Source organism: Calliphora vicina, chromosome 1 (assembly GCF_958450345.1).
Source record: "Calliphora vicina chromosome 1, idCalVici1.1, whole genome shotgun sequence".
Classification (NCBI taxonomy): domain Eukaryota; kingdom Metazoa; phylum Arthropoda; class Insecta; order Diptera; family Calliphoridae; genus Calliphora; species Calliphora vicina.
In genome coordinates, this window is record NC_088780.1 from 82,537,726 (window position 1) to 82,563,019 (window position 25,294).

Below are 25,294 nucleotides of genomic sequence, written 5' to 3' on the forward strand. Positions count from 1 at the left end.
GTTTGGGACACTTTTTGGATAGTAATTGTTGGCAGGGACGTACGATATACCCTTATTTCGCTCGATATTTTGGACAACAATGTTTCGAAAGAACTTTTTATTATTTTAAAATACATAAAGACCAAATTATTTTTCAGATACTCATATTCTTGCAAAATCTATGATATGTAATTGCCCATATGGGAGCTATGACTAAAATTTATATAGATATTTTAAAAATATCTCAATCATTTCACAAGATTCATGTGTTAGGAACAAACGGCCCAATTATAAACCTTTTATAAATATAAAAATTGTTTATGAATATGGGCAGTAAATTTACAAGTTGTTTAACTTTAAAACTTGCGCTTTTAGAACAATAATTTTTTTAGTGGCAGCACTACTGTAGCGTGTGAACTGCAGCCAACTTCACAGATTTTAAATAAAAAAACAGTCGATAATATGTCAAAGTTTGTGTTTTCGGAAAAACAATAGTATTGCAAAAAAGTCGGTGTTTTTTTTTGAGGGATTTAAAAGAAAGTGTTACATTTAACTTTTTAATTTTGAGATTAACTTATAGTGCTTCTTACATGTAAGTTATTTGTATATAATGTTATGGTTGTGGTAATAACAAAGGTGGAGATCCCTAGGTGTTTTATAATTTGGATGCTACGTCATTGTCCACTACTCGTTTAATTTGTTCTGTTTTTTTTATGTTTATTTGTGAGGATTACAATGCACTAGAAATGAAGTATGAAACATATCTAATATGAATATTATAATTACTGCAATAAATATTAATTATAATTTCCAAATTACATATCGGTCACTTTCCAGATTTATTAAATACTTTACGATGGTACGTATTATGGATGTATGGGCATACAAATAATAAAATTACATTTATTATAAACAAATACATACTATTTGACCATTTATAACGAAAAATAACTTAAATGCTTGATAATACTATCGGCTATCAATATCACAAGATTCTTAATTTCTCCATTTATTACAATATACATATTTAAAGAGATGCGTGATTTAATTTTTCTTGAAAAACATGACTGGTATATCCAAACATGCCTACATATGATACAAATATAAAACAAAGTTTGCATTTAGCTATGATTAGGTAAATATATTTGCGGTTGATACAAGTTTTCGCTAAACTGAAAAATATCAAATTTGCTTGTGTACAAAGAAAAAAAACATTTACTTTTTTATAGTGTTGGGAGTAAGGTAACTTGATTAGGTACTAATATAATATAAAGTACTATTAGGTACTAATATAATAAAAAGTACTATTTTTTTCAATAGGTGTGTTCGCGTACTTTCCAGTAAAAAATATCCAGTAACTTTATTTTAGAGAGTAAAAATAAATTACTCTCAATCTGAAAAATTTAAAAAAAAGTACGCGAACAACAATTTGTAAAAATAAGTTGTTTTTTATTATAAATCAATTCAAAACGTTTGTATTGTGTTATTTTACATCTTTACTTTGCAAACTTGGAAATTGTATTAATTTTCAACTTTTTAGTTTTGTTTATATTTGCAACCATATGTTTTAAATATACTGGACAAAAAATGTCCAGTAAAAAATATCATGTTCTCTATCTATGAACTGTCACTTTTAACATTCTCTTGCTCTCTCGTTACAAGTTTTTAAAGTAAACGAACAGAATCCTGTAACTTCCAGTGATAATTTGTACAAATTATTACAAATGATCAAGTACACGAACACTACTAATGTGATTTATATACATACATTTGTATACTTAGTATGTAGGTGGTAAGACCGTCTAACGGAAAAAGTTTATTTGTAACCCCCTAAACAAATTCAAATCTTAAGATTGTTAAATGATGTTTCCCAAAATATTTTGGAAATATTATAGGGCGCAAACAAATTGTAATTTTGAAAAATTAATACATTTTCTTCGGAGCTATTTATTAAATAGAATGAAATGCTCACCAAGACCTTTTCGGTATGCATTGAACTTGGATCATGTGGATTGGTATCGTCCCAAATGGGTAATTTTGTTTGTATTTTAAGATAAAATACGCTTAAGAATAAAATTTAACGAATTTTGCTTAAAAGTGACTTAATTTTTATGAATAATAATATTTAAAAATTAATTCAATATTTTTTAAAAAATAAACCAGAAATATCATTGAAAATAATTTTTTGTATGAAGTAAAGTGTTGGTGTTTAATATAAAATAATATAAAAAAGTATGGATGGTCAAGACCGACCATAAAAAACCCTGAGTAAATGAGCAAAAACATTTTTATTTAAAAATGTCAATAATTTATTTTAGTGAATGATGACGAACGGACGTTTATTTGACAGCACAAACACATAATACCCTACCACTATGGTGGTTTAAGCTATAAATAGTAGGACTTGCTTAAGATTATTTGAATAAATTACAAAATTTTAGGAGAAAACATTTCTTAAAGGTGGAATCCATGTGGTCACTCGAAAATATCAAACTTATTGAGGTTGTTAAAAGAAAATGGGCAAATCTCCGCACCTCTTTAAATTACAAAAATTATGCCGGCAAAACGTGCCCATTGATTTTATTATGTCTACGAAGAAATATTATTTTTTTTAGTATACAGCTTTAGGACGGAATGATTTTTAATCTACTGTATGTCCAATATTGTGTAAAAATTATTATCTTAGTATCCGTCTTTCTGACTATCGTTTAATTCTGACTTTTAAGTTAACATTGAGATATACCTACTTAAATCTCGTCATTTTATTTGTAGAAAAAAATGTACGCATGTAACTATGCAATTTGTGTTCTCATTTAAAAGATACATATCAAGGTGAATTAATACAAGGTGGTGGCAGTTCTACAAAAACAACAATCGATTTTGTGGTGGGGTTTTTATTCCAAAATGACCCGAAAAAAATGTTATCGTAATTAACACAACATTTGCCATCGCGTGGTGCTATGGGCAAAATTTGGTTATAGTCCTAGTGTACATACATGCTAAATATAAGACTAACAAGTAAGAGTGCTATATTCGGCTGTGCCGAATCTTATATACCCTTCACCAAATTATACTTGAAAATTTTAAATATTTTTAGGTAAACAAAATTAAATTTTTTTTCCAGTTGTTTTTTTAATTTTTTGGAAAAAAAATTTTTTCGATTGTTATTTTAAATTTTTTTTTTTTAAATTTAAAAAAATTTTTTTTTTTTAAATTTTAAAAAAAATTTTTTTTAAATTTTAAAAATTTTTTTTTTTTTAAATTTAAAAATTTTTTTTTTGTTTTTAAAAATTTTTTTTTTTTTAAAAAAATTCGGGTTCAAAATTTTTTTCCCGATTTTGACCCATTGTAGGTCCAACTTACTATGGTCTTATATACGTCGTTGCAAATGTCTTTGAAATATCTATCATTAGATATCCATATTGTCTATTAATGTCTTAGTAATCCAGATATAGGTAAAAAATAGGTCAAAAATAGAGGTTGTCTTGGTTTTTTCCTCATATCTCAGCCATTTGTGGACCGATTTTGCTGATTTTAAATAGCAAAATTCTCGAAAGCATGTCTGACAGAATTATTGAAGATTTGGATCCCGAAGATATCTGGGGTCTTCAGAAAACTGATTTCAACAGACAGACAGACAGACGGACAGACAGACAGACAGACAGACGGACATGGCTTAATCGACTCCGCTATCTATAAGGATCCAGAATATATATACTTTATAGGGTCGGAAATGAAAAATGTAGAAATTACAAACGGAATGACAAACTTATATATACCCTTCTCACGAAGGTGAAGGGTATAAAAACGTACTAAAATGTGTACATGCGGTTTATAACATTCATCATTGCCTTGCTGTTCAGTGTTTAGTTTTCTGATTGATCACGATGATTTGACAATTTCAACAAGTTGTTGTATTTAATCGCGTGCTTGTTTTGTATATAAAAATTTGTTTGTCATAAACAAAATTATATACGTCTAATATCCAATACGAAAAATAAATAAGTTAAGTCTTTTACGTTTTATTGTCTTACCATTGTTTCATCAACTTATAATAAGCAGTTCAGAAAATAGTAAAAATGTTTGCATGGAATTGTTAGAGCACATTTTGGGCTAGTGCTATATTTTAACATATTTTACACATTATGTTATGTTAAGTTAAACATTGTAAATGTACTGTAAAATCTGTAAAACTATAAATTCATTAATAAATGCAATTTTACAAGTACAACAATGGAGGGCCAGTGCAAGCAACGATGGGCGCCAATCAGCACTTAAGTTATCCACTTGAAGTTAATTAAGAGCGCTATAGAGTTGTGCCGCTCTAAATTAATCGTAAAGCTACATGAAAAACGTATAGCTTTTTTTTGCCGAGTTTCCTTATGAAAATGTTCATACCTGGTTTATTGATGCGCCTTTTGTAATGTTTAGTAATAAAAATCAAATATATCAAGGCGATAATGTATTAAATAATATCACTTTTGTTTCTAATAGTTAGATTTATATTTATAAAGTACGCAAGTCGATAACAAAATAAATATTAAATAATTTTAAACATTATTACATATTTGATTTAAACTGTGGGTAGGTAATAATCACGTGAACGTGTTCTTCAAGTTTATGGTGATGTGATCTGTTTAAATATTTGTAAAAATATGCACATGTGATATGAATGAAATGAAAATATGTATGATTTGTTATGTTATTATTCCTTTCCAGTATAACAGATAATAAAATATTATTTTTAATATTAAATAGCAATCTGAATAAAATATGTAGAATGGCGAGTTTACTATAATTTTTCTTGGATATTATGATAGCGATAATTGCCTGGAAAAACGATATAAGGAACGATACAATTTAGTCCGCAAATACTATCTGTGATACGCAAACGATATCACATATGATAGTTTATATCTAGATGATATCGTTATGTTGTTTTAGCAGCTTGAACAATTTTACAATATTTAATCTACAAGTAGATCAAGTAGAAGTAGCACAAATTGTGCTACTTCTACTGGGTGGGTCCATAAATCCACTGGACGTAGTGAAGTAGGGTTGGCTGGACAGTTGAATATGTGGAGGGTGTCAAGGGGACCCTGACCACATGCTGGTTTATATAGTTTGGTTTATTGCGATAGTAAACTACAATAATTTGGCATGTTTATTAAAAAAAATGAAATTCGAGTCTAAAAACTTTTAGTTTTTGTAGAAAAATTTTGGATAAATTTTGTGTAGAAATAAATTATTTTATACAAATTTATTTTAGCATACACTAGATACAATTAAAGTGTTCCAGCTCAAATTCATTTATTCGGAAAAATTTGTCTGCCTGAACTTTTAACAACAATCAAAATTGAAAACATAAAAGCTGTTACTCCTAAAACACTGTAATATATATAATTATATTTAAGCCATTATTATAAAATATTAGGTCGAAAACCTTTGTTGTTAAGGTACTTTATTTTTATATACATAATTATGTATTTAAAACTTGTAAATAAATAAATAAATAAATAAATAAAGTGTACCAAATTGCAGGCTATTATTGTATATATATTTAGTTTTAGTATACTGTTGCAATTATATATTTACAAATACATACATATTATGTATATTTTAAAAACGAGAAGACTTAGAAACTTTGGAACAAATAGTTATTGTTAATAGGTAAATGAACTAAATAGGTTGAACCAGTCTTGGATTAAAATTTAAGAAAAACTTTCTTCGAACATTCCACATGTTTCGTTCCCGATAACATTTAAATCATCTATAAAAATTGTGCACTTTGTTTTTTGTTTTTTTGTGACAGAGGCTTGTCGCTTAAGCTAAAATTTCTTAATAAAAAAAACTGAAAAATATATTGTTTTTAAAAGTTATACAGTAATTTTGACTTACCTGCACAAATGCAGTTAACCTCAATGCACTTACCTGCTCATTGATGCTGGTAAGTGCATTTACAGTTTACCGCCCAAAAAAGCAGCTAACGGCAAATAATTTACACGAAGCTTTGTGATTTTTCCGTCTAAAAATAACGTCAAATTGATATTTTAGCTACTTTTAAAATTATTAAGAAGTGTACAACATATTTTCATTCAAAATCGTATTTTCTTATTTGTTTTGATTTAATTTTGTATTAGGCAGCTAAATTTTTTTCATGAAAACCAGTTATAGCTTCCAAAAGTATTATGCACTTACCTTAAATGTGCAGGTATGAACAATGAAGTTTGGTAAATAAATATACAAAACACAAGTTTTGTGCACTTATATGCAAAATGCTCTTAAGTGAAAGGCAGGTAAGTCAAAACTACTGTAATATAATAATTTGAATTGTGCATAATAGTTCAATTCAAGGACCGCTCATTTTAGTTCATAGTTTAAAAATGAACTAGGTAGCTCTTTTGACTTTAACTGCCTATTTATTTAGGTTAGAGCCATTTTAGTTCATAGTTCGATGCTGAACTAATTGAGCAAAGGATTTGAACTAGTTCATTTAGTTCAAATAATGGAATCGTTCAATTGAATTAGTTCGTTCATGAACTACCGAAGTCTAATAATAATACTAAAACCTTATTTTAATATGCCTAAGATGTACTACTTGTGAAAGTGCCAAGAGCTTCTTGAGTAGTGGATCGTATATAAAATTTCACACGGAAACGCTATAACACTATTTTACTCTAGAAAGTATGCATTCTATAACGAAAGCTTTTACTAAAGTGGCACCAGAAACGGGTATTGTTTTTTATTTGTCTTCAAATATTTAAAACTTGTTGAAGAAAGAAAACCTTGTTCGTTTATCAGTCTTTATTGTGACAGCTGTATTTGAAACAGTGCTACTCTTGCGACATTATTCGCAATAAAAATTTCGTTCAATAATTTACATTCTGCTATATTTAAAAAGATAACCCGAACATGGTCTGCTCATAATCATAATTAGACAAAAAAATCTCGACTAAAAAACACACGATTTAGGGCTTTTCTATATTAAGGCAAAAAAAATTGCAGTCCTTTAACGCGTATTTCCAACATTACGATAATTATTCGTAATATTGGATATCCATTGCATTGATTACAAAAATATTTAATTTCTACAAATAAAAAGCCTTATATATGGGCAAATCCTGCGTCACGAACGTTTTATTCGTAGACGTCTTCATATTTAAATATGAAAATTTTTTGGTTTTTCAAATAAGATACCCTTAACGTATACTATACGCTATAGTGAGATTTAAGTGCAATTCCAAATGGCATAAGATATTATCTTTTAATTGCCATTTCTTGCGAAATAATTGATCGCAAAGTTTTGTGACGCACGTTACAAAAAATGGAAGTAACTTTAAAAGTTGAAGTGTTTTTTCGTAATTTTAGTGAATTTTGCATAATAAAGCACACAAAATCTTATTCCTAAAAGAAAGATGAATGAAAGAGAATTCTAATATAACTTATTTGCATGAACAAACTTTTGCCATTTTCATAAAAAGCTGAGAACATTTTGTGACGCACGTTACGTGACGATCATTACAAATTTTCCAGTAGCTTGAAAATGAGAAGTTGTGAAACATTCCATTAAAAGTGAAACTACCCAAAATTAACTTGTATTGTATTGTATTTAAATTAAATGGTCAAAAATATAGCTGTCAATCGAACCATCTTGTTAACACTTAAGTAATGATAAGAACACATTAAAAAATTTATTTTTTTTTGGATAATATTAAGATATCTGAGCTAGTGGTGGATTTGGTAATCATTTTTGTATGAATGACCATCGAAGTACATTTTGTTTATACTATATAAAATATAATATACATACCTAGTCTAATATTACAATTATAAAAATTTCCAAGTTTGTTTCATTTAAAATTTTTTTTGTTGGTAGACTGTTTCTGGGACTTGCCTATATGTAAATATATACATTTATGTATAAAATGAAATAATAATGACCTAAAAAGAAATATATTACAAAAAATATGGTTTAGTAAAGGAAAAACCCTTCGTCATCTTATATGCATATCTATAACTCGTAACTATGTTATGTATTTAATTTTATATATTTTTTTTTTAGATTTACTTAAATAACTTTTACTCAGGAATTTACTTTTGTAATATAAGTTTATTGGCCTTGAAGGCTTGTTATATTACTTTAATTGAAATAAATCTTCTTATATATAAATAGGCCACACGTTTTTTTGTGGTACACTTTTAAGTATGTTATTGTCCACCAATATTGATGAAACATATATGGTTTAAAAGATTATTTTCTCTAGATGTGCACAATATTTTTTTTTTTTTAAATTCTTTCCATAAAAGTGTTTTTAAATTTGCTTGAAAAACAACAACAACATGTTTATGCACATCTAAATACACGTGTATTTGTACACAATCGTGAAAAATATTTTTGCGTATACTCAAAGTAACTATAATTTTGTTATTAGTGGTCGAATTTTGACCACCAGGCGATCCTAGTATATATAAATAGGCCACACGTTTTTTTGTGGTACACTTTTAAGTATGTTATTATCCACCAATATTGATGAAACATATATGGTTTAAAAGGTTATTTTCTCTAGATGTGCACAATATAATTTTTTTTAAAAAATTCTTTCCATAAAAGTGGTAAAAAGTGTTTTAAATTTGCTTGAAAAACAACCACAACATGTTTATGCACATCTAAAAAATTCTTTCCATAAAAGTGGTAAAAAGTGTTTTAAATTTGCTTGAAAAACAACCACAACATGTTTATGCACATCTAAATACATGTGTATTTGTACACAAACGTGAAAAATATTTTTGCGTATACTCAAAAGTAACTGTATAATTTCGTTATTAGTGGTCGAATTTTGACCACCAGGCGATCAAAATTTTGTTCCAGTAGTTCATGAGAATGAAAAAAAAGCTTAAGCGCAATTGGATTCATTTTATGCATTGGAACAAAATTTGTCTTCATACTAAATTTTGTTGCTCTAAGTTAATTTAAACAAGAAATAAATAATAACATTTATGTGCTGTTTTTCTATAGCGAATGAGCGTTTTGAGTGGACGTTTTACATGTATTTTGTTTTTGTTACAATAACAAATCACATGTTAAATTTCCACTCAAAGTACTCGTTCGCTATACAAAAACAGCACATTAGTTTCTGTTGCTTGAGCTTTTTTTGCGGCTATGACTCGATATTATTATATTTTTTTTCTTGAATAACAAAGTAGAAAACTAAACTCTTTATTATACTTTAAATAACCGTGTTCCTAATATTTTTTTTTTTTTATTTATTTTATTTTTATTTCGATAATATTAAATTTATATACATTTGTCTTAGAAGGTAAAGAGTTTAGGGCTTATGCTCCTTTTCTACTTAATAATAAGCTGTGAATTATAATATATACATATATACAGATGATTTATTATTGAATTGAATGAAAAAAATGTTCAAAAACCTATTTGAAACAAATTAAGATAAAAAAAAAATATACTACTGGTAAAATTACGTTGAATAAAGTTCATTAATATGTGGGTACTGAGAAGTTGAACATCTGCTGTTGAAGTTTGTGGTTAATCTGACTAGTCTATCTTGGACAAGTTCGAAGCCAGCAAGATCATGTAGACGACGAGTGGAATAATGCCATGGTAGATTGAATACCATCTTGAGTAGTTTATTTTGTGCTACTTGAAGCTTCTTTATATGACATTTAGCGGACGAGAACCATACTGGTGCACAGTAGAACATAACGGGATGAAATATAGATTTAATAATTAATTTCTTGTTGTCAATATTTAGTTGAGATCTTCTATTTATTAGAGGGTACAATACTCTTATTAATTTGTTGATTTTATTAACTATATATGGTATATGGTTATTGAAGTTAACTTTGGTATCAAGTATAACACCCAAATATTTGACATCGTTGTCCCAAGGTATGTCGAAGTTTAAAAATCGCAACGTTCCTAATATTTAAACGTGGATTAACTATTTAATTAGTTTATTAATTTAAATTTAATCAAAAATAAAAATAATAAATATTTTTTAAGGAATTGTTATACCATTTAAAAACATTAAATTTTCGAACCGTTTTTATATCTCCTGTAATGTAATTTTAATAAGGGACATGGTGCTATTGTTATAAGTATTTGTGGGTACCCATATACATATTTATGTACATATTTATAAACAATTTAAAATACCATCATGACATTGCAGATTTTTACTCCTCTACTTAAGTAATATGGTATCAGCGAGATAATAGAGTTTTCGTTTAAAACATTTTGGTATTTTAGTATTTTTTTTTTAACAGAAACGTTTTTGGTTGTTTCGTGTATACGACCAGGTATTCACGAATGAAATCATTTCTTTTGTTTTGCTCCATCGATATAGTAGTGTATTAACGCCGGAAGCGTTTGAATGTATGTAGGGAAAAAGAGTAAAAAAAATATTTGTTTCAACATTAGTTCTGGGCTGCCATTCATTTTAGAATACGACATTTTGTTTGCATTTCCCGTTAAAAGTTTATAAAAAGTGATTAATAAAAAGTTAATTTTATCGTGAACATAATCGCCAATATATCTGTACTGATAGCGATCATAAGAATAAATTTGTATATCAAGTGTATTTTCTCTACATATGCATGTATCAGCAGCAATACGACACATTCAACATTTAACTTACTTATAATTAGATTTTGTTGTGTTTAGTGAACTTTGATCACACAATTTTAGTTGGAATATTGTGCTATTTGTTCTAGCTTTCATAAAATGGAAAAAAATATGTTGATAACAATAGTAATCAATCAGTAATAGAATAATTACATAGCGTTTGGCATAAATGAGACCAAGTATTTCAAATTGGAAGATTATAAACAAACAAACAAAAACAACACAAATTAATTGTGAAGAAACACATAAGTGCACATAATGCCACAGAGTATAGGAAATAATAGTATGACAACTAATTTCCCATATCCAACAAACTCAAATCGTCATCATCAGCCTCATCTTAGTAATGGATTTTATAACAACAATATCCGTAGCAGTAACAAACAAGTGGCTAGACTTGATAGTGGATTTTCGAATTCTCCTGTGGATATTGATGGTATGTTCTCTTTATTTTGTTTTGAATTTTTAAACCGGCACACAGCAAGCAGTCATCAATGTTCTTTCATTGTGAAAGTTAGAATTAAAAATGTGTATTTATGAAGTTGGAAATTTAGCGATTACAATTAAAAAATGTTGTAGAAAAATCAATTTGTCTTATAAACTATTAAGTTTTCGCAAAAAAGTGCAAAAATATAAGTAGGCATAAACGCATTAGTCAAATTGACAAAGACGAAATATTACTTTAAATTAATACGTTTATGTTTATTTAGTTGAAAACAAATGTTAAAGTTATTCAGTTGGTCTATAAACAGATTGTGAGTGAATCTTTATTTTTCTTTTGCTAATAATAATCCATTAATAAAAATACAAAATAGCAAGAACAATAATAGTGTTAACTATCCAACTCTTTTCAGGTATTTGATTTCATTCAAATGTACGCACATACGTTGTCTGTATTTTACTTCGAACTATTGTAGTTAGATACACACAAGTGCATACTTACTTATATGGCTACGTGAGCGTGACACGGCATTTTGTTATTATAAAAACTTGTGTGCTTTTTTGATAACATATAAAATCTCTCCACCCTCTCTCTCTCTCGAATCACTTCGCATAAATTGGGAAAATACCGTATAAACAAACACTGTGAAGTAGAATGGGTCTGAGTGAGTTTGCTTTTTGAGTGGCAGGTTTTATTTGTTTATTTAAACAATTTTAATTATTGGGAACTGATAAGCCAACATCAACAGCAATCAAGTCACCAAGTGGGACTACTAAAATGAATTTGCTAGTAATATTATATTGTAATAATTACTTTAACTTAATTTAATTATCGTTACTCTTATCAGAAGATTAAGCTGACCACGCAGTTCTTTATATGTGAGAACATAAGTGCTTAATAATTTATTTGTTTACCCTCGCAAAAATGTAAAATTTTGAACAATCACAAAAACCATACATAAAAGAGCATTATGGAAAAACAAACAAAATTCTGTATTTATTTTGAAAATATTTTTGAGATTTTTGGTAATTATTTTTTTTTTATCATCATTTATTTATTGTATCTTCATTATTTAATGAACTAACAATAAGTGGTTCAAAGGTAATTATTTGAAAATTTTATTTATAGAATTTGAAAGTAAATTTTAATTTGGCTCAAGTTCATTTATTATAATTACTCTGCAATAATTCAAAGAATACCTTGCCAAGGGCGTCACCATGTCTAAATTACTTTATAATGTTTAAAATTAAATTTTTTTCAATAAGTAAGTTAAAATGTAATATAAAATACTATTGGTCTGTTAATAACAAACAACTATTACGAATTATTACAAATTTGCACAGAAACATTTGAAATTTAAATTGAAAAACAAACAAAATTGGTGATAATTTGTAATAGTTTTTTGTTATTGAACATGAAAGGAAAATTGATATTCTCCTTTTACATAATCTGATGCGATTTCATATTTAAGCTTAGATACACAATAGAGTGGGTCGGCCGTCATCTCCTAGGATTATATTTTGCGAGTTCCTTTGAAAACTTTAGTAATTTTGTCGGTAAATGTCGCACAGTGGTATAGAAAAAAGAGAGGGAAATAAATCCGTAACTTCTAAACCCTTAGTCCGATTTGAATGAAATTTGACATGCGCAAAGAAAAAGTGTTTTTGAGTTTAAGTTTTGAAATTGGGCCACATGGGCCCACCAGGAGTCTCCAAAGTAGGACACCTCGGGTATGTCCAACGAACCTATTTCTTCGTTTGAGTTCCGATTTCAAAACAATTGCATATATAGAATCTCCTCGTCGAGCACTACAATAAACTAGCTATCAATTATCTTTATAATTTATTTGAAATTTGAAAATTAAATTTTCAGGTCTGTTGTTAAGTTTTCCCTAATTAATTTGTCACGTACAAATATAAATACATATATATCAATGGATAGGGGATTTTGTCTATTTTCGAAAATATGTATGTATAACTTTTGACAATTAAAAAATTCATGGAATACTTTTTTGAAAAATATGACAAAAAAAGCTTTTTATCGAATGAAAACATATTTGGCCATCTAAAATGGGTTACAAAATTTTTTAAATAATGTATTTTTTGTCTTTGCTTAATTCTGTTATTTTGAAATTTTTATTAACATACGTTTTTAAATCAGCAAATATTAGTTTTTGGTTAACATAAGAGCAGATTTAACAAGTAAGAAAGTATGGTCAGTCAGGCCCGACCATGTAATACCCTACACTAATTAAATAAGCAAAAACATTTTTCTTTTGAAATTTCAATAATTTGTATTCCTGAGTGATTTTCGTATGTGGGCCTTATGTGGGAACTATGACGAATTATGGACCGATCACCATGAAATTAGGTCGAGTGATTTACGTCTATATTGAAGTTATTAATATAATATCGATCCTATAATGAAAGGGCATGTTGAGTAGATAATTTTTGTAGAATAAACTTATAGTCCCGCTAGTCTGATTTTTTTTTAAAGTGGGTCAAAGTTTTAATTTTTTGGTCGAAGGGAGCATGATACTAAATGAAAAAAATGTTGTAAGTTAACGTCTAAGAGAAAATCAAAAGAAGTCCTTTCAAAAAGGACATTTAAGGATTCAAATGTTCCACGAAAATTTTTGTCGGAAAATTTCAGTGGGGTCTCCAATGGTACCAAAGTTACGCTTAATTCTTTTGTAGAAAACATTTTTTGTTATAATAGCTTTAACCGTTAAAATGTTACATTGATTAAAATTTTATATTTTTGTTCATGGAAAATCCCAATATTAAAATTTTTTAGTTTCTAAGGTAAATGACGTCCGAAAAATTCATAAAATTATTTCATTTCACTAAACTGTTAATCTTCAAGTCCTAAGATTTTCACCAATACCAACTACTTATACATCATGAGCTTCACAAACCTTGCTCCCTTTTGAACAATTTTTATATATTCCATGCAAAGTGTGTTTTGGAAAAAACGTACAAAATACCGCCATTTTTACATGTTCCAACTTTGTAACTTTTTACAGGGACGATAGTAGTTATAGTAGTTATTAATCTTGTATAGTTTAAACAAATTACAATGTTTTTGTATAATGATGTGCTAATTGATAATAATTGAATTTGCAGATACTGAAATGGATGTTACATCCGATAACAGTAGTCGATCCCTGTCACATTGCCAAAGTGCCTGCTCATATGGCTCATCAACAATTGATGAACATGATGATTTAAATGCCAAAGATGATGATATGACATTTTGCATGTCGAACTATGCAAAGGAAGCTTTAAAAATGATGTTTATGATGCGTTCCCACAATATGCTCACCGATGTGATACTCGAAGTGAAACAAGAGCTTTTCCCAGCACATAAAGTTGTCTTGTCGGCAGCATCGCCATATTTCAAAGCCATGTTTACAGGAGGTCTAAAGGAGACCGAAATGTCTCGTGTTCAATTACAAGGGGTAAGTAATTAGCTTAGCACATTTGCACACTAAGCTACAGATATTAGAGTGTCCCATATGATAAAATATATTGTGTTGTGATTTTTTCTCAGAAATTCCATTGAGAGTTTATTTTACATGGGGGTTAGGAACAGATATGAATCTATATTTATTTGCTGTAGTTGGTAAACTAGTTTTGATGTTAATACAATTTAAATTTAAAAAATGAGAGTGAAGACATACTACAAATATTAATGGAGGAAACATATGTTAAAAACTACTGATATTATTAAAAATAAATTTCAATATTGATATTAACTAAATAAAAAAAAATACAAATTCGAGGTACATATTTAAATGTATAATTGTATTGCCACAAGGTCATACAGAATGTAAACGATAAAAATATATGTTATTTTAACCATAATTAACTTTAATTTTTGTTTAACAAATTGTAAATGAGAGATCTTGATGTTTAAATGATGGTAGTGAACTAGAAATTCCTATTAAAATTTTATTTTATAAATTTTTACCACATATCTATTTTTGGACACTCTAGTATACTATGTGCATTTCTTTGCAAAAAATAAAAAGCTATGTTTTTTGTACTAAATATACCTTATGTGTGTGTTTATGTAGGTATGTCCGACAGCTATGGGTCGCATTATATATTTTATGTACACAGGACATATACGGGTGACCGAGGTGACAGTTTGCCAGTTGCTGCCAGCAGCAACTATGTTCCAAGTGCCAAATGTTATTGATGCCTGCTGTGCCTTTCTAGAACGACAATTGGACCCAACAAATGCGATTGGAATAGCAAGCTTTGCAGAACAACACGGCTGCACTGAACTCCAGAAGAAGGCCAATCATTTTATAGAACGCCATTTTACACAGGTATAATGTAACTGAATATTTCTTGATGGTATTTGAATTAATTAAAGATTTGCCAATTAAATAAAAGGTATGCCAAGAGGAAGAGTTTCTACAGTTGTCTGCATATCAATTGATTGCATTGATTCGTCGCGACGAACTAAATGTACAGGGTGAAAGAGAAGTTTATAATGCCGTCCTAAAGTGGGTAAAATTTGACGAGGAGAATCGTTATCCAAAAATGGAACACATTCTGTTTTCGGTTCGTTGTCAATTTCTCACACCCACATTCCTTCGCGAGCAAATGAAAAACTGTGATGTTTTGCGCAAAGTACCTGCTTGTCGTGAGTACTTGGCAAAGATTTTTAAAGACTTGACTCTGCACAAACGGCCGGTTGTAAAGGAACGTAAACCAAATACAACCCGCATGATATTTGTTGCCGGTGGATTTTTTCGCCAGTCTCTAGATATTTTAGAGGCCTACAATGTTGACGATAAAACATGGACAACATTGCGCAGTTTGCGAATACCGCGTTCAGGTTTGGGTGCGGCATTTCTCAAAGGTGTATTTTATGCTGTAGGTGGAAGAAACAATTCAATTGGATCGTCTTATGACTCGGATTGGGTTGATCGCTACAACGCATTGACTGAACATTGGAGGCCGTGTGCTCCGATGACGGTGCCTCGACACCGTGTTGGTGTTGCTGTTATGGATGAACTCATGTATGCAGTGGGCGGATCGGCTGGCTCAGAATATCATAACACAGTTGAATAGTAAGTTCGCGCGATGCACACATACTACGTGTGATACAATGGCATTATATATGATTAAATTTTTCTTCTTTCAGTTACGATCCAGAACTGGATCGTTGGTTTCCAATTCAACCAATGCACGCTAAGCGACTGGGCGTTGGTGTGGTTGTGGTAAATCGTCTTCTTTATGCAGTCGGTGGCTTTAATGGAACAGAGCGTCTGGCTTCTGTTGAACGCTATCATCCGGAAAACAATGCATGGAGTTTTATTCCACCCATGACTTGTGGTCGCAGTGGAGCCGGTGTAGCTGCAATAAATCAATACATCTATGTGGTGGGAGGTTTCGATGGTACACGACAACTATCGTCCGTGGAACGCTTCGATACAGAAAATCAAGTTTGGGACCATGTGGCTCCCATTAAAATTGCCCGTAGTGCATTGTCGTTAACATCACTTGACGGAAAACTATATGCAATTGGTGGTTTTGATGGAACAAACTTTCTTTCAATAGTCGAAGTTTACGATCCGAAAACCAATTCATGGGAACAAGGTACTCCGCTAAGTTCGGGACGATCAGGTCATGCATCGGCCGTTATTTATCAGCCTTCGTGTGTTAATAATTTCATGGATTGCATTGAAGACGACGGCCAAAAGCGTGATGGTAGTGGTCCGGGTAGTAATGACAGTCGATCCGATGATAACTCAAGCGACCAACCCAGTGGAAGTCGAACGGACGGTTCATTAGGTGGAAGCTCATCGTTTGTTAGCTTTCAAACATCCTTCGGAAGCAGTGGATGTCGAAATTGCGAAACTGAAGTAGTACCCACTTCAAAGGAAAAAGAAATTCCCACAAACAGTGAGAAGAAGGCAAACGACCAATTATCATCATTATCTTCAATAAAAGACATTCCTCATAGAAAGCGCCGTAGTCGTTGGTGCAAGAAAATGTGTGAAATTAGAACCGAAGAATCAAATGCAACAATAGAATCACCAATTATGCCGTATTTAGAGCAACCATTATTATCATCTCCGTTCGAAAGTAGCGATATTGAAAATTCCCATACTCTGGTTAATAATTACGTTAACAACTCCAACGATAATAGCAATACGAATGCAAATAACACAACAGCACTTCCTTCTCCAAATGCTAAAAGAAAATGCCAATTCAAATCGAAATGCCTCATCGAAGTCATACGCAAATGCAATGCTCGCAATATCGTTCAAGAATATCTGAACTCATTGCTAGAGAAACATTCCAAAAAGTTTGTAACGTTATCATGATTGTAAGCGTTTGCAGTAATACAACTGTTTTTTACATATTTAAGACATTGACTAGGTTAGTTACACAAACAACATTCACAGATTCATACTTCGTCACCTAAAACAAAAAAGACCACAAAATATTTAATATGAACTCGTAAAATGCAAATTTTTCCAAAAATATTACACAATTATATTCATGTTTTCTTAAGTTATCTTAATATGCACATACATATATTCTATTTGTCTTACGATATGTTGTTAATTGAGAAAATTTTACTAATAACATGAGACAAATTATAATTTTATGGTTTTATATGCTTTTAGTGGACGACTTACTTTACTACATACACACGTATAATCCTATTCATAAAATAATGTATATTATACCTAAGTGTTCTCAAAGTCTGGTGTTATATATAGAATTACAAATTAAATACAAAAGCGGAATTCATTTTTTATTGTAAACTACGATTGCAAATCTTGCAATAATTAGCTAGTCTAGCATAAATACAGCTGTGCACTACAGCAAAAATTCAGAAACTGTGATTTACTACACTGGACGTAATTTACTGAAAGACAAACATTATATTCATAATAAGAATATCCATATTCACTTTTCATAGTAAACTAATTTTACAAAATGATACAACCACAACAACAAAATATATGAAACTGTGTTTTGCTAATGATTATTGAAAAACAAATAATTAAATTAACCAAATAAGACATAAGCAAAAAAAAGGACGATGGAATTTCTAATTTATCGTCTGATTATCGTCACAAAAATTAAAAAGAAAATAAATTGAAACGAATAAACTTTAGGGACAATAGAAAAGAAATACATATCATGATTTTGGATATTGAAAAAGGTTGTTCCTCTGATCAAATCGTGAATTGCATATTTACATCACGGAACTTACGCAAAATTACAACGTAATTACGTTGTTGCGATTATACGAAAGATCGCATTTTCATGAATTACTTTACTATGAAAAGTGAAATTTCCGCTATAGATTTTTATTCAATTCCAACTGATTAATTTTACAACATTGTAAATCGTCGCTGAAATTAAGCCATTATCTATCTCTTTTGGTTCAGAATTTATGTGTAATTTTATACGACTTTGTTTTGTTTTTGGCTCTTCACGATAGTTGTTGAAAAACACAGCTGTGTAACTTGTTTTGTAGGTGCCAGATTTATATTACAAAACTCACTTGAATTTTCTGCACTACTCTTGACTCAGAGCGCAATAAACGCTGTACATTTTTTATTGAATTTAAATTTAAACACTTGAAGTATTAAAAATATTGGAAGTGTTGCCCATGTCAAAATTATAATAATAATGGCTATGTGCAGTTTCTAACGTAATCAGTGTAATCAATTGCAGTGTAAATTATCTTTATAAGTTCATTCCAATATAAATAGTTATCCTACATTAGTAATTTTCACTTCTAAGCTTTTACTCAAATGGGTCTATCATGGATGGCAACCGAACTAAAGTTGCGCTGTCAGTTTCCAAAATGGTATTACAGATTGCAAATGACAGCTATCATTTTCTGTTCAACGCAACTGAAGTTCGGTTACTATCCACTATCGACCCATAATTTTATACACTTTCACTGACATATGTTCTGATTTAATCTAAATTGAAAGAATAGTTTACTTTGGAATATTAACACGTTTGTATGTATTTTCTTTTGTATATATTAGTTATTTTATTTTATAAAATTATTTGTATTTTTTTAATAATTATTATTACGCATTAAACTTGTAGCTGTATATAATAATAATTGCTTACAAACTTCTTTGTTTACGTGGTCGTGGTGGATTCCATGATACAGGGGTATTATCAGTTATTGATATAATGTTTAAACCGCTCATTTGTAATCCCTTAATGGCAGACTGAAAAAAATAAATAATAATGATACGATGATAAATTAGCACAAATTTGTTTTATTGTTTTTCTAGACATACAGTGACTCACAGCTTTTTTGATGCAGGTAAAATTATTTTAGAAAATCGAAAATTAGTCAATGTTCTTTCAATTTATCAACCAAATTTTATATAAAATGTAATGAAATGTTTGAACAAAGACATTTCATTCTGGTAGTCCGTTATTTTTGCAGATGAAAGTAAATATAACCTTTTCACGGCTTATTTCGCGCATTCCTTCAATGAAAATTTCCATCTCTTATCTGCATTATTAAATATTTTATTTGGAGCATATCTACCCTTATCGTCTATTCTATTTTCGTGGGGAAACCTTTCTATAATGTGCTGGACGATGGAGACTAATTACAACAATTTCAAAAATTTTCGTTGGATTTTGCACTATTTAAAATGAATCGCGTCTTTCTTTTCTCAACTGAAGTTTGTTTTCCCATTTTTATATTTAATATATTTTCATCGTATTTTTATAGCTTAGCGCCTAAACAAAAAAATGCACAGCACCGTTATTTCATTATCAGAGAAAGTATAAAATACACTGCATCGATTTTCTAAAATAATTTTATCTTCATCAAATAAGCTGTGAGTCACTGTATATGTATGATTAAATGTTTTAGAATTTAACAATAACGGGTTTATGATTATTAAAAAACGGTTTCTCGAAATTCCAACTGCATTTGTAAGTAGATTGGAACATTTAATTATAGAAATAACAAAATCAGTCTTTCTTATTTTGTACTATAATTCTAACCATACTTTTCGATACGTTATTTACTGTAATATCTGATTTCTGAGATTAGCATGCTCCCAAAAAAACGAAAATATGCACTAAAAACCGAAATATTCACAAAAATATGCAATAATAAAGTATTTGCGCTGAAACTAGAACAACACAGCTGATTTTTATTTATCTATTTTGAAAGTGCTTGGGTTGGTCAAACTGAATTTATTTTGAAAAAATAATAAATTTTATTTTCAAAGAAAAATATTTTTAAATCAAAAAACCTGAATAAAAAGATTTTATATGTATAATGAAATTTTGATAAGCACTATTAAACCGTTGTTCTTTTTTAAATATAATTAAAATTGAACGGCAGTTTTTTAGTTAATATGTAAAAATAACAAAAGCTTTGCGTTTACATTGGTAACGGTTTTGTCAAAGATTATTTACTTTAAAATTCACTTAATTTTTCCACCAATTAATTGCACTTTCTGATTTTTTTACAAATCTGCCGGATAATATTTCACTTTTTAAATAGCTTAAGAAAAATCTTTTAAAATTCTTGTTAATAAATGAAATAGGTAATTTATTTATGAAAATAATATTAAATTATCTAAAAGATGCCAAAATAAAATGTTGTTTATTTTTTATTTGACAAATTCAATTTTGACAAAACCTATGCACTTGTCAGCAAGAAATATTGTGTTTGTTGTCGAAACGCTCTCACCTTACTTATTACCATAGAGAATAGACATAGAGCGGTGCTTATTACATCATGATACAAATAAAAATGAAATCAACACCAGAATTTGTATGTGTTGCTTTGCCTTCTAAAAATAACACGGTGTTACGATGAAAAAAAAACATGGAAAAAGGCCTAGCGTGGGTTATAGGTCTTGCTGAGTACACTACAAATTGTCTCTAAAAATTTCAGAAACACCCTCAAATTCAGAAGTTATTCTGAAAAAACGTTTTCAGTGATGTTCGTCGACTTATCGACCTGTAGCTTAGTCAGTTTTTGTCCGACTTTAAATTTTATAACGGGTTTGGAAAGAAAACTTATTACGCTTTAAAATGACGTGCATTTTTGATAGATTTTTAAGTTATAAGTATTGTTTTTGTTAAGAATATCTAAAATAAAAACAAAATTTATCAACTTTTTTGATTTTAGTAGCTTTTCATTGCTTATTTTGATATGAAAGTTTATAAAAATTTATACCAACATACACATCTGCTCAAAATAATAGATACACCTAATTGGAAAAAATTTAAATGGCGGTAACATTGAAAATTTCCTCGCAAGCGTTAAGAATACATCATATTATTAAAATTTCTATCTGGCAATGTCATGTCAGTCAAAAATCTGGCAACTATTTGCTTTCATGTTGATTTTTAAAAACGAATTTATTTGAATTACAAAAAATTATTTGCTCATAAAAATAGATACACATCAGTAATTTGTAATTTGTTTATATACAATTTTTTTTTTTGTGCAATTTTTTGTTCCTATTTACGTGAAACAGTAAGTATAATTTAAATTTTAGCAACAATTTTATAAAAAATAGGACTCTTTTGAAGAAAATGGGACGAAATCATCATTGTACCGAAGATGAGAAAAAAATTGTTCAAACGATGAGAAATCAAGGAAAATCATTACGGGAAATAGCAAAGAGCATAGGAAGATCTTTACATTTTGTCCAAAATGCTTTATCTAAAAAACAAAAAAGAGAAACTCGCGGTAGACCAAAGAAAACCAGTCCAGAAACAGATAGGCGGATCGTCCTTATGGTTAAAAAAGACCCTTTCATATCATCGAAAGCTATTTCTGCGGAGCTATGTAACGAAATCAGTCCACAAACAGTTCGTCGTCGTCTTTTACAAGCTAAATTGCCGGGAAGAATTGCCAGAAAAGTGCCACTAATGCGCCAAAAAAATATCAAGACAAGATTAGAATTTGTCCGGGTGTGAAGACGAAAAAAATGGAGAAATATTTTATGGAGCGACGAAACAAAAATAAATTTGTTTGGAAACGACTGCCAAAGAAATGTACGCCGACCAAAAGGAAAAGAATTCCACGTTAAATTTACAAAAAAGACGGTAAAACATGGCGGGGGAAACATAATGGTTTGGGGTTGCTTTTCATGGAATGGTGTTGGTCCGATATTCCGAATAGAAGATACCATGAATGCTAGTGGGTATAGAGACATATTGGAAAACGTAATGCTTCCATATGCATCGGAAAATATGCCATTAATATGGACATTCCAGCAGGACAACGACCCAAAACATAGTTCAAGATTAGTTAAAAACTGGTTCTTGGAGAATAACGTACCTGTTTTAAGCTGGCCCAGCCAATCCCCTGATTTAAACCGAATAGAAAACTTGTGGAGTGAATTAAAGATAAGGCTTTCGAAGGAAGTTTTCAAAAATAAAGACGATTTATGGGAGAAAACGCAAAAAATATGGTACGAGATTCCATTGGAGAAGTGTCAGAACTTGATATCCAGTATGCCCAGAAGAGTGGAGAAAGTTTTACAAAACAAAGGTGGATATACTGGATACTAGCTTTACTTTAATAATAAACTAATTTTTTTAAGATAAAATTTATTAGCTTTTGTTTAATAAGACTTTTTAAAAATGTATCTATTATTATGAGCACCAAATTTTTCGAAATTTAAGAAATTTAATTTACTTTATAATATTTATTATTAATTATGAAATATTTTGTTTTTGTTTTTTACTCTCCTTTTAACTATAAATAAAAATCGACTGAATTTTTTTTATAATTTTACAATATACCATTATTTTTTTTCGTTTTTAAAAAATAAATTTTGGTGTATCTATTATTTTGAGCAGATGTGTATATAGAAAATTTAGTTCTTAACAAAACATGGTTTTAATTATTCAAATCGGATGAATATTCTAAAGTTATTCAACTTTTAATTAACACCATTTTTAGTATTTTCTCCCCCAGCGCATATAAATAAAAGTAAACAAAAAACTGTAGAAAAAAAATATTTGTAAAATTTTGAATTTACAAGGTAAATTTGTTCGAACTTTTTTCAAAAAAGTTTAATAACTTTTGCAAATATATACCGATTTTAACAAGTAATATCTAATTTTTCCCATATAAAGTTGTCTTTAAAACATTGTGCAAAAAAGAATAGGTTTTCATAGAAAAAAATAAAATTAACTATTGTTGAATATGAAAAATTACGAAAAAAAAATAAAGAATAAAGCGAAACTTTTTATAAAAACTTACGCAATTTTTTTTGATATACATTTTGTGTATACATTTTATGGATAATTCTTTGTCTATCCATAATTGTCTATAATTTTGAAATCGGTCTAAAAATGTGAGTTAGAGGTACTAAAGTACTACGACCTACCCTAAAACAGTTTTTTCAAAATATCTCAAAATTTTGAGGGTGTTTCAAAATCTTTGAAAACGGTATTAGTATGTCCTCACCTAGGCATATTTTCGATATTTTGTTCTTCATATAAAATTATCACTTGACGCCGGGATTAAAAAATAAGGCCCTTAAATGTTGGTACAAGTTTCAAACAGTAAAAATACATCATTAATGACAAATTACATTATGAAAACATCGAAACAAATTTTAATTTTTTTTGTATGGAAATTAGTAAGAAATTTTCGTCATACTTTACATTTTAATTTCAGATAACTTAGAACTAATTTGTGCAAAAATCAATAACAAACAAACCGTATTTGTGGCAAATTTTAGCCAGCTAGCTAGCTCTATTCATTTGAGCCCTATATTGTTTTCAACAGACAGACGGATGGATGTAGCTTGATCGTCTTAGAATCTTACGAGGACCCAGAATATATATCTGTGGAGTTTGGACAAAACATCTTAAGTCGAGATAAGAACATATCTTAGTTTTTTTATAGTAAGACTAACTTTTCAAAACCCTCCTTTTACACTAATCTGCGTCTTCTTACGAATATTAGTTTCTGAGATATCATAAAAAAATCAACTTATTTGGAGTTGTTGTTGATTTGTTTTTGACAAAACAACTTAATTCGCAAAAACGGTTGAATTTATCGATAATTATTTTATTATTTATCCTTTGTATAATTCTTTGAGACAAATAATAAAGTTCTTCAAGGACAAATAATAAAATATTGATTGATAAATTCAACAGTTTTTGGGCTCTCCTAAAAAATTTAAAAATTCCACTTAAGTTGTTTTGTCAAAAGTTCACAGATATACTTTTTGATTATAACACCAATATTTTGATATATTACAAAAAAAATTTAAATATGCAAGTTATATGCGCACAAGAACAAAATATGCAACATCAAATCGATGTAATTTTGTTGAAATTCATCTGGTTCGGAAAAGTAATTGGTCAAAATTGATTTTGGGTAACTAATTACAAACATATAATTGTATGAAAATCGCAGCCCTGATCATCATTACCAAATTGGTTCAAAGGATTTAAGCTAAATAAATTACTTACCATTCTTCCGGGTCCCAATCCACGAACTTTAACTCGAATAGTCTTCCAGCCCAATTCAACAGCTTTCTAAATTTGAGTTGACGAATTCGTATTGACATAAATAAACAAAATTATGAAAAGATACTTTATTCTAAACACTTACACTTCCTACACTAATCGCAGTAGCCTGAGCAGCGATATTAGTACCTTTTCGAGTATTTTTAAAACCTTCAATACCACAGGATCGGATCAGACGAGGAACACCTGATATGTAATCCATAAATAATATGTATTTGCAATAAAACAACATACAAAAACGTACCTTTGCTATCAGTAAATGATATAATGGTGTTGTTGGGTGATACCCGCACATGAGCCACAGGAAGTTCATTGAATGGCAAACCATTAAACAGTTGTGTTGATGTACCGGCATCAGGGAAAAATTTTTCCTTTCTAAAATTAATGATATGCATAAACATATATTACAAGATTTATTAAGAGGTCTTACTTTCCCAATAAAGTATCAATGTCAATGGACTTTTCGCCGGCTGTGCCTTCGTCTTTTGCTGGCATTGAAGCTAACATCTCCTTGCGGTCTTCAGCTTTATTCAAAATTGCGCTGGTATGCAGTGCAGCGAGACGTTGATTTTGGGCAACATTACGAACTGTTTGTAAAATTTTCGAAGACAATATAGTTCTTAGAGACATTTTATTTCAGAATTTATTATAAACAGTAAAAAATTAATAAAAATTAGCACATTCGCACGA

The 25,294-nt window shown here is 29.3% G+C and overlaps 2 protein-coding genes across 3 annotated transcripts; one reads left to right on the forward strand and one right to left on the reverse strand.

The window, feature by feature from the left end:
* The first annotated feature begins 432 nt into the window (after nucleotides 1-432).
* Keap1 lies at nucleotides 433-19,341 on the forward strand. 2 transcript variants are annotated; one of them, XM_065515020.1, is made up of 5 exons: nucleotides 433-571; nucleotides 14,192-14,526; nucleotides 15,145-15,402; nucleotides 15,470-16,152; nucleotides 16,227-19,341. In XM_065515020.1, exons 2-5 carry the CDS (start codon nucleotides 14,200-14,202, stop codon nucleotides 17,410-17,412), a joined length of 2,454 nt encoding a protein of 817 aa, XP_065371092.1. In that variant the 5' UTR covers nucleotides 433-571; nucleotides 14,192-14,199; the 3' UTR covers nucleotides 17,413-19,341. The 2 variants fall into 2 exon arrangements, with proteins under 2 accessions (XP_065371092.1, XP_065371091.1); XM_065515019.1 differs by lacking the exon at nucleotides 433-571 and adding an exon at nucleotides 10,404-11,060.
* Nucleotides 19,053-25,294, reverse strand: mRpS11 (mitochondrial ribosomal protein S11). Its single transcript, XM_065515021.1, has 5 exons — nucleotides 25,035-25,294; nucleotides 24,849-24,979; nucleotides 24,690-24,790; nucleotides 24,548-24,613; nucleotides 19,053-19,296 (listed from the first exon to the last, which is right to left on the reverse strand). The coding sequence occupies exons 1-5, from the start codon at nucleotides 25,232-25,234 to the stop codon at nucleotides 19,189-19,191; spliced, it is 606 nt and encodes a 201-aa protein (XP_065371093.1). The 5' UTR covers nucleotides 25,235-25,294; the 3' UTR covers nucleotides 19,053-19,188.